This window comes from Mya arenaria, chromosome 17 (assembly GCF_026914265.1).
Source record: "Mya arenaria isolate MELC-2E11 chromosome 17, ASM2691426v1".
Classification (NCBI taxonomy): domain Eukaryota; kingdom Metazoa; phylum Mollusca; class Bivalvia; order Myida; family Myidae; genus Mya; species Mya arenaria.
Window position 1 is genome coordinate 46,751,381 of NC_069138.1, and position 15,649 is coordinate 46,767,029.

A 15,649-nucleotide genomic window follows, 5' to 3' on the forward strand; every position below is an offset into this window, starting at 1 on the left:
GCCACCTGTCCAAAACAGAACAATAAGTTGTGTACCATTTATTGTATTCTTCTGCAAAATGTGACACTGTAAAATCACAATTGTGAAGAATGTCAAATGCTGCTTGTACAATGGTTAATTATTGTTTTATACAATGTTTTCCGTTAACTTCAGCGCTGGCTTAATAAACTCTTCAGGCATTAAATGGAAAAGCATGGCACATGACAAGACTGGGTAGCGAACATATACATCTTGTTACAATTTGAAATATGAAGAGTTGGTCTCATTGAATGAGCGCAGAAGTTCATTATATTTTATTTATCAATATCAGATGCTTATCAGACAAACTAATATCATTTTTTAAACATTTTTCTGACTAACATGACCATCTTGATATGAATAGAAAACAACATAAGCTAAAAATCAGCTGTTTTAGAACAAATGCAACGGTATAATAAAATCTGATATCAAGAAATATAACATGCAATATTACACTTCCCAAAATAACAACTAAACATGATACACAACAAGTTTATACAATCGTCATGATAGTTCGAAATTTGTATAGAAAATTTCATTTCGCTATAATCTTGTGAGGGCAAATGAAATCATCATTTGTGTCATGGAATTATGCTAACACAAAGGCAAAATTCCATCCTTATGTTACACAAGGTATACAGGCTGTATATAAATATTTTAGAGGTACTTTGCTGAACTATACTTATTATATCAACAATTTTCACTCTGCTGCCACACAAGTTGTGTGTCTGCTAGGCCTTTAACTGTGTGTGTCTAGTAAACAAGAACATAGTCAGCAGTCCCTATTGTCTCTCTCCCTCTAATGTTCATTTAATCAATCATAAGGAATTGTAAAAAGTTCATTATATTTAATTCATTGTTTTACAATAAAACATCCCTATATAAACTTAACGATAAATAAAATAGTATTCTTCTTGTAAATACAGACAATATTGACTATTTTTTTAATTAAAATAGAGAAAAATGTCTCAAATTGAAATGTAAAAACAAAATACATTATAATATTCAGTCATCCAGATGTATCCACAAGTCTTGACAGAAAATCAATAACAAAATCGATATGAACTCCTTTGGGGAAATTGTGAAGATCATTCAGATGTCAATTTTCTGTATAATAAATCAAGCCCAGTACCATTCCTTATTTCGACATAAAACATATCTTGTTACATTTCCGAATTTAAACACCTTCCAAATCAAACACCTTCCAAATCAAATTATACATGTAGCTTCAAAGATTTTAAAAATCAAAATTATATAATTACATTATACTTATTCCTTAGAAAATGAATCAACAAAAACAAACATTATAAAAATGAATATAAAACTTACTTCCATTGATAAAAAATCACTTATATAAATTTCATTGAAGCAAAAATAATATTCCATAAATGCATGTAAACATTAACAACCAAGGTTACCTTAAGAAAATATAGACAACCAACACCGAGACTTCATCATAAAAAGATAAATAATGCTTTTGTGAGATTAAAGACTGGTTCAACAACTGATCATTCTAATTAATGGATGAATGTGTAGCTCTTCTTTACTTCGCTGATTCCCTCTCCGATTTCTGCCATTCCAATATTTGTGGTGTGAAGTATGAAATTATGATGTCAGCCCCTGGAAATATAACATGGTAAAATAAATATCAGTTATACATAAATCCTTGATATTATTGATGCGTTCTCTATTAAGTTTAACATGAACGTTTTTATGACACACAAACCAAATAAGCCTGTGTAATTCTGATTGCTGTTGAAAACAAAATAAAATATGTTTATTTGATTATGAGCGTATTCATTCTTAATTTGATTTCATTTTATTTATTGCCTTGTACCAATTATGAATTCAAATTTAAATGCCACTCTAGAAGATGAACTTTTTCTTTGCCTGCCATAATCTCTGATTAGTTGTTCTAATTGGATTTTAATGAAGAGAGAACTTACTTCTAATTTTCTTTTACTTAAATGAGCCATTGTACAATGGATAATCACAAATCTATTTCAACCAGTTTACAGAGTATGGTAGTGTAAAGGTGCAATCTTATTTCTTCAGACTAAACAAGGGACATTTATAGCCAGATTTTCATTTTCACAATGGCATTTTTTCAATAGTATGTACGGTTAGTGGGCAGTAATTTCAAGGTTGCTTTTTTCTAGCATTTACTGTCTAGTTTGGAGCAGAACTATAGGTAGAAAAATATTATTGTACTCAAATATTCTGTACAAACCTAATGAAGATAGGATGAAAAGGTTGAATGTAAGAAAGTGAAAATGAAAATCTCCATTTGGGTTTGGGTTCAACTGTTATAGAAAGTTGGGTTCAACTGTTATAGAAAGTTGGGTTCAATTGTTATAGAAAGTTGGGTTCAACTGTTATAGAAAGTTGGGTTCAACTGTTATAGAAAGTTGGGTTCAACTGTTATAGAAAGTTGGGTTCAACTGTTATAGAAAGTTGGGTTCAACTGTTATAGAAAGTTGGGTTCAACTGTTATAGAAAGTTGGGTTCAACTGTTATAGAAAGTTGGGTTCAACTGTTATAGAAAGTGAATTTAGTTGTTGACAAGTTTTATATAAATTTTATCAAAAATGTTGGAATAATGAGGGGGATTTTTCTCCCTAAGAATTGACCTTGTGACCTTGTTTTTAACCTGAGGTTTCCCATATTCATAGCTGCTCCAGTTTTTGACCTGAGGTAACCTATATTCATCATTGTTCAAGAAAACATGCAGACAAATTTCATTATAATTTATAAAGAACAATTTAATTAATGACAGGGATTTTTACCTAAGATTTGACCTAGTGACATAGTTGTTGACCTGAGGTGACCCATACTCATAATTGTTCAAGACAGACATACAGATAAGTATTCTTAACAAGTTTCATGACAATTGTATAAAAAATATCGAATTAATGATGGTTTTTTTTCTCTTAAAGATTGTACCTAGTTTTTGACCTGAGGTGACTCATATTCATAATTGTTCTTAAAGATATCATACAGACAGGTATTTTTACCACGTTTCATAACAATCAGATACAAAATATTGAATTCATGACATACTTGAATGCAGAATTGTTAACGACATCGTCCCGCCCGTCCAACCACACATTTCCACCCTTATATAACCCTTTATTTGACATTGAAAAATACGGCTGAAAAATGCGCACTGAGCAATATGTACTGAATTACATCAAGAGATGAACAAAACACAGGAATTCAGTCATGTGTAAATATTGTGCACTGAAACTCCAACCTTTGCAGTATAGTAAAGCATGATCCACCCTCCAGTTTCTTGGTTGGTAGCCAGGCTGACTTGGGTTTCAAGAAACAAGGGGCCATAACTCACCTGCCATTCTCATGCTTGTTAAGACTTCCTTCAGAGTTGTCTGTAGATTAAAGGCCCCAGCCTTTGCACCATTTAACAACATCGCATTCTCACAAAGCTACCTGGTCAAGAGCCAGAGGATGGCTTAGGTATTACAAGAAACAAGGGGACATAACACACCTGCTCTTCTCATGCTTGTTAAGACTTCCATCAGAGTTGTCTGTAGATTAAAGGCCCCAGCCTTTGCTCCATGGTACAGCATGGCATATTCCCCTGATACCTGGTACAAGGCAAGTGGGTGGCTTGGGTACTAAAAGAAATATCAAACTTATTTATTTAAATTTTATATTTATATTACAGCACAGCTAAATGTACAGGTAGGCCTTGTTTATTGGTGGTGCTGAAAACAAGCTAAATCATTTGTTTATCCTTCTGTGACTCCTGGAAATCAGACATATCAAACCAGAGTTATTAAACAACTGAATAATTACTTGGTGATAAAAAAAAACAATCTGACAGAACAAAATCAATTTGAAATGAAAATTATTAAAAGTTCTTCATTATTTTGAGTACCCACCTTGGTTTTCGTGGTTTTGACCACATCAAGGTACGCCAGCCCTGGTTTAACCATCAGTATATCGGCACCCTCTTGAACGTCCCGATCCTGAAAGATGAAGTAAGTAATATTGGTGACAGTTGGTGGTAGTAATGATGCTAAAACATAACAATATGTTAACTGATAACAATATTTTAATATGTATGTAATCTATGTGTTTGTTGTCTAAAATGTATCCCATGCGTGCCTTTGGTCCTAGTGAGCCATTAAACAGGATCTTAAGTAAATGTTTAGCTGCTAGGTTTGTCCCTGTATTTTCCATTGTATTACCATGATACTGTCAATAAAGGAAGGAGTTAATTGAGGAAAACTTTTATACCATTACATTATAAACCATGAAGGCAAAATATGTCTTAAATTGAATTGTAAAGTTGCAACTTGATAATGCGGCGCTTCCTTATTCTATTCTTTAGCTAAACTATGACATTTGATATCAATAAGCTTAAACAGAGCTGTATTTATTTACATGACGGGTATCTTGTTCCCTGCTGGCATAAACCACAATGCATACAATAAATTGATATGACAGTGTCACCATTTGTACTTCTTCACATAAAGAAAATTAATGTCTATTTATAGCTCATTTGTCATATACATGTACATATTATTCTATTTCACTGTACTTTCAAATCTTATTTCAAAAAATGCAGTTAAATGATTGAAAAACAATTAAAAGAGATGTCCATATACTTGTCAACTTAATCTATTCCGTCAGTTTCTGTTGAAGTGACATTCAACTTTGACTAAATTTAGTCATCCTTTAAAAGATTGCTTCAAATAATTAATCTAAAATTTGACTACAAGTAGTCTTCATTTTTGTATAAAAATAAAAATTGTTAAATAGATTGCCCTATGAAGATTTCCAGTGAGTATATCTTATTTTTTTAATTGTATGATATATTTTTGAAAATTATTATGACTGCCCAACACCATGTGTTCCAAACATTATTACTATATGCTTAATTAAGTCTTAAGATGAAGTGGGATGAAATTGTTGGGTTACAAATGTTAAGAACATACTACCTATGCATTGCTTTGGATATGTATGGATATTTTAAGATGTTGAAGATCAAAATATATTTCTGAACATCTTAAAAAAGAGACTTTTTGATTGTTTAATCAAAACTGGCACAAGTTGGTGTTTACATCATAGACACTTTAAAACTTTGTTAAATGTTGAATGATATCTTCTAGTAGAAATACACTTTAAACATAAGATAGCATTTTGTAAATTTTGATCTTCAACTCATAAATTATGAGATGAGATTGGCTGACATAATAATACCCCAATAGACAATTGTGTATTTGAGTTTTGTCAAGATAATGAGAATATTTCTGTTTTAGATTGTAAATACCATGCTTTATTCATATGTAAAACATATAGTGAATATACATAAACAATACTTTTTGATTGGTATTCTAATAGCACAGATATAATGCTTTCTATACTTTTATAAAATTAAAGCATTCCAAAATATTACACAAATTAGCTTATATTGTGTATACCAACGTTTTAACATTGCAGTTAAAGGGAAGCAACTACATTTAACATATAAGGTATGATTTTATCAATGCATTCCAGTGACACTTCTCATGTATTTATCTTGTATGCTATGTATTTTTGGCCATCTTAAGAACTAGAGCATTGCCTGAAAGGGCATAAATAAAGATTACTGTGAAAATATTGTCTTCACATGAGCTCCAACCTTCCAATCAGAATAAAGTGGGTGAACTTCTGAACCATTTATTTTAGACAACACGTGATGGAATTTCTAAAAGCCCTGTTGTTAATATGAAAAATAAATCAGTCCAGAGCTGTTTACATGTGGCAAATATTGGGCGCTATTTGTTTAAGACATGGCTATAAATCACTCCAGATGCATTAACTTGATTAAACCAACTCTTACAGTGTCAAAAACACAGACAAGTGATACCTTTATTACTAGATTAAACCTTTTTTGTGAACAAATTTATCTTCCTCTCATTTTGTATTCTGGGGAAAAAGAAACATGATGATAGATTAAATGTTCAGAGAGATTTAGGCCTTTATTGAGGAAAACTGACAGACCCTGAGCTCGTGAATTTAATAAAGGCAAAATGAAACACAAATACATTCATATTAAAATTCAATTAAGTTCAATGAGAGACCCTAAATTTTCATTCATGTTGATTGTATTTCTTCAACTAACTCATAAAGCTCAATCATTTTAATTTCCTCTTATAAATTTTTGATGATTATATTTCCAAAAAGACAGACGCTCTACCACTGAGCTATCGGTGCACTTTAAGATTCCTTTAAAGAGTTTTTTGGTAAAATACAAAGCACAGCTCTTTCACCAAGGCCTATATCGGCCATGTCAGTTTAGCCAAGTTTGTACTGGTCCGTGTAAGGGCATAAGCTTATTTATGATTTGTTTTTTGAAAGGTAATATCAAGTTTATTCAACCCAGGTGAAATTTTCTTTAAAATTACTTTAAGCAGAGCAGACATAAATTAATTAATAGTTTATTATAAATTAAAAGACCCGCTATAATCATGTCTATTGTCTTGTTTAACACGTAACCTGTAAATTTAATGTGGAAATCATTTGGTGAAGTCTGCTCATGCAAGATGAAACCTTATTACTTATTAGTCAGTTATACATAGGTTACAAGGTTTCATCTTATAATCAGTAAATTCAGCCAAGGCCAAAATGGTCAATGGGCTAGAAGGATTTTTCTGTAGAATAAAAAGCACAGCCTTACCACAGCTCTTTCTGCAAGCCCTGTGGAGCCTGGCGGCAGCTGGTAGCATTTTCTATCCCCAGAGCTGGGCGCTGACTTGGCTGCATCTCTGTTGGAAACAGAAATGGTAAGTCACCAAATGAATCATATTTAAACCTAAGGCTTTAAGCAACAATCACTTTAAAAAATTGATCAAGTAAATTCAGAGGCAAGGATTTCCAATGCAGCTACAATGAATTATAGCTCAGCTTGACCATGTGCTTAATAGGCCACAGTAAATATAAAGTTTGGTCGGAGTTTCCTTACCCACAGCTTTAGGTAATACATAGCTAGGTAGGGTGGGTGTTTTTAATTTGTGTAATCTCCTTAACTGTAATGATGTCAAAGCATCTGTCAATGACAACACCGGTGGCAAGGTAATGACAGTACCTTCGAGAACAGTCGAACAAAAAATCATTTGCCAAAATAATGAGATAACCCGGATTTGCATGTTGACAAATAAATAAAACTATCTCATAATACCTGAAGGGTCCATAGAAGCTGGAAGCAAACTTGGCACTGTAGCTCATAATAGAGACCCTACTGCCCAACCCACTGTCGGCCAGCCCCTTTTTTATGGCCCCTATTCTCCCATCCATCATGTCAGAAGGGGCTATAATCTGGCAACCTGGAACAGGAACAAAAATAACTATGTGATACATGAACTGTTCTTCACTTTTTTGCTTCATTGATGGCCCCAATCTTTGCATTAATTACAAATCATATTTTTGGTAGAATTATGAATTGGGGCAATATTCTGGCAACCTTAGACAAAACCTGAAGTTCTCAATTTCCTCATGTTTTGTGGTCCCAACTTTTCCATTCGAATAAGGATAACACTGTATCAGTAGAGCCACTTAGGGCAAACACAAAATGCTAAAAAAACGCATTATATTGTCATGTGATTTGGGCATTTTCAAGTTTTCTTCATTTTCTGGACCAACAGTTATGGTGTAAATTTATTAGAAATCTGTATCGGTTCATTTTTTTATTTTTACAAAATATATCACATAGTTATTCATAATATATAGTGTTTTCTTGAAGCACTTTAAAGCAATTCACACATTACTTATTAAGCCAACATACATACCAGCCTTTGCGTAGTTAACTGCAATTTCTGCCAGCCTGGCTATACTGGCTTCATTGTTAATGGTCCCATCCTCATATAATATACCTGATATAATAGAAAATAAAAAAAAATACATTTGCAATTGGTAAAAAAATTTCAGTGGTGGAAATTAGCAAACGTCTGCAAGCACTGCACTGGCTAATTGTTTCAAGGGTTTGCTCAAAATCTAAATTGTATGTAATAGAACTAATTGAGTAACTTCTTAATGATTAAGAAGGGTAGGGGAGTAAAGGAAACAAGTCCTTTTTAATCATGACTGACTCTCACACAATATGTTTTAACTGACTTAGATTATAACAAGGTTTCACCAAACTGGAAACAAATGATGTCATGTATGTTAAGTTGTAAAACTGAATTTCTTCACGTTTAAGAACATAACTTATTGAAGGCCTAAGCTAGGGCAATTTCATTGACTTGAAATGTATGTTATAATCTAAATTTCTTCATCCAAGAACTACCAATGTTGAACTTCAGGCTATTCGAAATCCCAACTTCAATAACTGCCATCACTTGAACACTTTCTTTTTCCAATACTGGTTGAGAAAACAATATATTTTCTCATATAAATAATACAATCATTCATTGATACTATCCAATAATGCATGACTTAATTTCAGACAATGATAAAAGCTTTGTGGTGTAAGGGAAACAACTCATGTTGTTGAAAAATATCTGTGGTTATATATCTAAATGAGAAAAATAAATTGCTTCTCAATATGAATTATAAAACTGCAACCCACATATCAGGATCAAATAGACTGACTTTCATATAGCAGGGCTCATGTTACATTTTTTAAGCTGAGTAAAATATTTTGGTTGTTTTGATACGGTAGGAATTTCTCAGCTTTGGTAAAAAAGGTTTGTACTTTTGAGGGGATCATACAGCAAACATTGTAAGGTCAAAAATTTCAATTGAATACAAAGCCCGTAACATGGTTGAGATTAGTACCGGCCCACAAGCCCTTCACTGGTAAATTTCTCTAATATGGGCTTGCTCAAATCCTGGATTTCATATACCGTATTTTTTGTTGGATTAATTTAATACCAAGCACTAGCCTAGGAAATCCAGCTTGTCAATCTAAATAAGAGAGTGAGAGTGGTCTATTGGTGAAGGTGTATGCCTCTCACCCAAGAGGTTGTGGGTTTGATCCCCACCAGTGGTACTTTCTCACGGCCTCTCAAAATGGACACCAGTAATGGTTTTGTAAAAATTAAGCTTAAAGAAATAAGATTAAACTAAATCAAAATAAGCCTAGAATAATACTTCCAGCCAAACAATATGTTTAAAAGCATATCTCTCTATAACCAAGAATTGGATTGTCCAAAACATCGTGACATGTGTTAATAATATGTCATTTTAGGCATCGTTGGCTTATACTTTAATATAATATCCAACCAGACATCATTCTATCAATTCCTATTCTGAGAGAAAAACAGCTCTATTCTGTCAAGACAGCCGGAAGTGATATCTGAGACAATGTCTTATTTCCCAAATTGATAATATTATTACACTGTAACATTATCAAACTATTTCCGTATGAGGAAATGTCAAACGAAGGGCAAATGGAAAGTGTAAAATTGTGATCATTTATATTCTATGGGAAATTGCATCACAAATGAGATTTCCTGCAAAACATTAACCAACAAAAAGCCAAAGGATGTATTCGGCATTTTAAAGTACAATCAACAATTCCAACAGACTTGGTGGATGAAATGTTTATAAATTGGTAAAAAAATGTCTTTTTCTTAAATGATTAAAATTCTATTGGGCGTGTTTAGCTTAGTGAAAATGCATTTATATAACAAAGATTATGCACCATTCTTTAAAAGACTATCCAAATCAATTATCATGATGTTAAGCCAGAAACTGGGGTTGTGCTATTAGAGCACTCAGATGAAACCCTGATGTTCGGCTTGGTAACCACCAACAGAACCCGTATGTAAGCCTACATATTTTAACATTGGATGCCTTGGTAAAAAGCACTTACCACAGTGCCCGTGACATGTATATGGACAGAGACAGACGTCAGCAGCTATGAGCAGGTCAGGGAACCACTGGCGTAGCATCTTGATAGCCATCATCGTCGGCGTTGTTGGCAAATCAGCACCAGTACCATTGTTGTCCTGTTTAATATGCAGATCAATATTGAACACGTAATAGTTTGCTTAATGCAAAGCAAACATACTCCATATAATAAACAAAAAGCTAAGTCCATCTTTTTTTTAGTTTAGTTTGCAGTGATTTGCATGAATGCATACTAATTTATTGTATCTCTATTGTAAAGACAGCTATTTAAGCTGATTAATGAAACCAGTGCTGGACCTACAAAAGTTCACCATGAGAGAGGATAAGAAAGTGCCCCTAGTGATGATTAAACCTTTACATGTACCAGTCCAAACCAGCTAACCCTCTTGCAAGTTGCCTTGGTTTATTATACAGTCAAACCTGGCTGAACGGTCACCTGCTTTAAATGGCCACCTGCCTTAACGGGCCACTCCAAATTCCCCCCGTACGTTTTTACTATATATTGTACGTGCATTAAGCGGCCAACTGTCTAACGCAGCCACGGCCACTAATTTTTGTCCCCATGAAGCCATATTATCACTAATTAGCGGCCACTAATCCCTTGTCACTGACACTTCCGCTTATAAATTTTTCCAATACACAGCTTTAATTGCGTATAGAAGTTTACGGAAAAGAACGACGGCCTCGGGTATCTCCGTCATCCAATGAAAATGAATATTGCATCACACGATTGTCATGCGTGTTTACTCATCGAGAAATCATGTTTATAACACGTCGGCGAATGTTTTGATCAGAATTGACACAATTAATGACACAATTAATACGATAATTAAATAATTAAGAAGTTAATTATTAAATACCGACAAAAACACCGGTCATTATGAATTCACAGTTTGCATTGTCATTCGACGGCGTGAAACGAGTGACAATTTTTATTCACTTCAGTATTATTTTTCAAAGTGCACGGATTTATATTTCTACGAAAGAATATTTACAATGCATTGTTCTTGATATGTTTTTTTACTTTGATTTTGGCTGAAAAACAGACTAATCGAAAGTGTTTGACACTAAACGAACGTGTCAAGAGTATAATGTTATTAGAAAACGGCCGTAGTGCAAGAAGTGTTGCCAAGGAATTTAACTTGGGACGGACTCAAATCAATTTCTTACTTAAGCGTAAATTGTGGAGGGATATGAAAGCAATGGAAATCCAAACGCAAAAAGACAGAGGAAAATTACAGGAAATGTGTATGCACATGTAGTTGTGTAAATGTGTAGACTGATCTGTGGTGTTTTGTTTATACTATGCATCAACATTTATTTAATGTGCGGACTACTTTAAAAAGTGAACGAAAAACGTGTATGTACATGTAGTTGTGTAAATGTGTAGACTGATATGTGGTGTGTTTTTTATGCCTTGTATCAACATTTATCTAATGTATTTTATTAATAAATTTGAAATAAAGTTATTTTATCTATACAAATGTATTTGTATTCAACCTTTTCCAATAATATTGATACAGATGTTATTGATTGTGCTGTGAGGTGGTGGTTAAGATAGATACTCCATCTCTGAATAAAGATAAAGTGGCGGAAATGCCGAACCTGGATTAAGTGGCCACCTGTCTTAAGCAGCCACTTTGATCATTTCCCAAGGGTTGCCACTTAATACAGGTTTGACTGTAAAATGTCAGCTGCAAACTAGCTAATTTGATGTCTGCCTAAATCCCTTTCCAAACATCCTTTCTTGAATGAGAATGAAGAATCTGGTACTAGAATATTAGTACAAGACAAAGTTTAAATTGAACCTCATTTTTTTATAGCATCAGAGCATAGATGATATAAGTACCCAAAATATGTAAAAACTGTTATTATAATATTAAAGATTTTTCTAATATTTTGTTTAATAAATACACCACACACCTTGGAAATTTTAGCGGGCACACCAAATATGAGGACAGTTTTAAGGCCGTTTTTCACCATGGGCTCCAGGGCCTCCCGCAGTCTGTTGATGCCGAACCTGGCCTGCCCGGGCATGCTGGCAATCTCCTCAATGGTGTCATCATTGTCCCTGTAATGTATGTATAGTTATGGTAGATTATTTCATTTGATGACGGATTTATGCTACATGTATCTGTTTAACATTTAACATAGCCATATGATTATCATTATATAATGCATAAAACTGCCATCATGGCAAATAAACTGTAGGCTAGTTTGCTATGAGATAAAAATAATAATACATTTCTCAATATTGTCATAATAACAGTCATTATGCTGATGGATTGTGCAAACTATTGAAATATGCACAGTTCCTTATGAGCCTCACAAACATTCTTTCACATAACAACTTGCAAATTGTAACCATCATGGAAACAATGCAAATCCTTCAATTTTTAATGAAAGGAGCCACTGTGAAATAAATCTAAATTTGCATACTTTAAAAATTAACATAAAATTCAATGATCATATGAAGTTATATTATAATTTTATAAACATTAATTTCTACATGCAAGAAATCTTTAAGTGCATAAATGAATATAAATAGAAGCATATATATATATACATATTGAAATTTTGCATAATGGTAATATATGAAGCCCTATGGCGTATGCATGCGCTCAAATATGACATCGGTTACATAGATGTAACTTTGATGTCCTTTCTTCACCATAGATTGTGCAAATGAATTGTCATGCAATAAAATATTATTAAATACAATGAGAAAATATGAGTAAAATATATTAAACAGAATGAGAAATTGAGTTCTTGCATTTAGGTGGCATCAAAAGTTAAACATATGTATTATGATAGTAAGTGGTATGTTGTAACGTAACAGTAATTTATAAATATGGATTACTTTTGAATCAGCCTGTACTTAACGATGATATAAATCAGGTAGTGTGGTGTCCTACTTAATGTATAAATCGTGATAGGATATGTTAAGGTACAACAAGCTTTACAGATCAAGCATGACTTGAAAACATTTTATTTACTGTACTGTACACATCAAAGCATGCTTAATTTTGAGGAGGATAAAAACAAGATCCTGAACCTAGCATTTAAAAAACTTGACATCCTGTTCACCCCAGGTTTAAAATCGGGGATACTTTTGATAAACTTATATAAATTAATAATGTATACAATGTACAAGGTTTCTGCAAACAGCATCAGAGCGAACTTAAGTTACTGAAATTAGAAATTTCTAAATAATGTTTATCAGCTAACTACGTTCTCTATAATGTTTGTTTTGTTTGTACCTATATGTTTTCATTATTTGTATAAAGAAAAAACTATATTTTAATCTGCGTAAATCATCTTCTTGTTCTATTTAATTATGTTCTTAATTTTGATCGAAATTTAAAACACTTTGAGGCATTCTAATTAACGATAATTTTTAATTTAAATTAGATATTATGAATAATAAATTAATATAACTAGAGGATATTTTGTTGTACCTCATCACAAAGATGTCCCTTAATTAGGCTTTATGTATAAAGGACTGGATATTATATTTTTCTTTGATAAAAACTATATTTTGTTTTGCATGGCATAAAAATGCCTAGCTTAAGTCACCTACAGGTCAGACAAATTTACTTGAAAAGTGGTCAGGTACACTGATGTATGTATTTGGAAACTATTACATGTTATACAATGAATCCCCAAAACCATAAATACGTGTGCATCAGCTGTAAAATAATTGGCATTTAATTCCATTTATAGTATTTGTATGAAATTTTATTCTTTTTATTTTGCAATAATTAAAGTGAAAGATCATGAAACATAATTATTTTAAATTTCAAACTGTGCATAAACATGTACACCGAAATTTGACTCAAATTTGAAATACCTTTACATCTATATTTAGTTTTTAAATATATATATAACAATTGTTTGAAAATTAATCTGTAGAGGTACAAAAGTCAGATAATGGTATCATAAATCTAATGATAAGAGAATTACAAGCAGGAACTAATCACCACATTAGTTCAGAGTCTAAGGCATGATGTCATCATATATCTATCTAAGTCACGTTGATGAATGTTTTACATCGTGTTTACACATGTTTCCTCAAGGCATTTTCCGCCAAAGGTGTTTTTAAACCATTAAGCAATACAAGTTACATGATTGCTAAAGTTCATCCAGAAAAAATTTTAATATGAGGACATTGCTTCACCATTCTCAGAGTGACTATCACTCATAAGTCTGTACAAGTCATTCAAATAGGGCAGCAATATCCCTCCTACCTCAACATCTCACCTACCACAAATGCCCCAATCTCAATACCCCCTACCACAATATCTCCCTACCATAATATCCCCTCCTACCTCAACATCTCCCCAACCACAATATCCCTCCTACCTCAACATCTCCCCAACCACAATATCCCTCCTACCTCAACATCTCCCCAACCACAATATCCCTCCTACCTCAACATCTCCCCTACAATAAAAGCCCCAATCTCAATACCCCCTACCACAATATCCCTCCTACCTCAACATCCCCCAACCCAACCCCAAGTCCCCACACATCAACAGCCACTACCTTAACACATCCCCACCTCATCATCCCCTACCTCAACACAACCCTCTACATCAACATCATCCTACCTCAACACAACCCTATATCATTATCTCCCTACCTCAACACACCCCTACATCATCATCCCCTACCTCAACACAACCCTCCACATCAACATCACCCTACCTCAACACACCCCTATATCATCATCTCCCTACCTTAACACAACCCTCCACATCAACATCACCCTACCTCAACACAACCCTATATCATCATCTCCCTACCTCAACACAACCCTATATTATCATCCCTTACCTCGACCAACATCATCCTACCCCAGCAACCCTGTACATCAACATCTCCCTACCTCAACATCCCACTAGTGACTACCTCATCAACTCTCAACCAGCAGTTTTTGTGTGTGTTTTTTTATGTTGGCATTTAAGATAAAGTTTCTAATGTTTATGCTACATGCACATGTGGTATGTTAGCTTCTGGTGATTCTGCTGCTGCTCCTGCTGTTGATGATGATGATAGTGAGGAGGAGAATGATGCTGCTGCCAGGGGTTGACACTTACTATGATAAGGGAAACCACCAGCTGAAATAGTGTCCCTTCTAAAAATCAGATGTCTCTTTGAAAATGTGTTTTATGTATAATTTCACATGACATATCATATGGTTCTTAAATTAATCTGTATTCACAAGTGTGAATATTAAGCTGCTTTAAGCATTAAAACGCTTAGAATCCTAATTATGTAATATGGATAAAATGCCATGAGTACAAATAATGTATATTTAACATGAGCATGCAACAGGATTTTGTTGTTTCGGCAATTTCATGATTATTTTGCATGCTTGAAAGGTTAAATCTAGTGTATGCAGATCTGTTTTCAATCAGAATATCGGAATTCATTAACATTTATAGTTTATATAGTTGAATAGCAAAACCAACAGTGTGCACTTAATTACCTCCTGCCCTATATAATCAGCTAATATTTTTTTATTGTTAATTAATTATCTTTTGCTTAAACTTTACATGTAGTCAGGGTTTCTATTTAACTTTCAGCCAAAAAAAATTGAGATTCTGAAGTCCTTCCCTTCAAGTAAACAAGTTGTTTACCTTTCCAATAAAACGAAAGTTGACTGACACTGACAACAAATATGCGAAGGGGAACAACTCGTTACAATCGTAAGAACTCGGCCTCCTCTGACAAAGCTTCGAGAAAGACCTCGTTATACAATCGTAACAAC

The 15,649-nt window shown here is 33.4% G+C and overlaps 1 protein-coding gene across 1 annotated transcript in view; it reads right to left on the reverse strand.

Moving 5' to 3' along the window:
• Nucleotides 1–23: 23 nt before the first annotated feature.
• LOC128224025 (delta-aminolevulinic acid dehydratase-like) overlaps nt 24–15,649 on the reverse strand; it is a 16,523-nt gene continuing 897 nt past the window's right edge. The window contains exons 2-9 of the mRNA XM_052933622.1: nt 11,800–11,947; nt 9,839–9,974; nt 7,812–7,895; nt 7,205–7,349; nt 6,704–6,791; nt 3,921–4,007; nt 3,524–3,653; nt 24–1,638 (exon numbers count right to left, since the gene is read on the reverse strand). Of these exons, the coding sequence (XP_052789582.1) occupies nt 1,562–1,638; nt 3,524–3,653; nt 3,921–4,007; nt 6,704–6,791; nt 7,205–7,349; nt 7,812–7,895; nt 9,839–9,974; nt 11,800–11,947 (895 nt within the window). The 3' untranslated portion in view covers nt 24–1,561. The remainder of the gene's footprint in view (nt 1,639–3,523; nt 3,654–3,920; nt 4,008–6,703; nt 6,792–7,204; nt 7,350–7,811; nt 7,896–9,838; nt 9,975–11,799; nt 11,948–15,649) is intronic.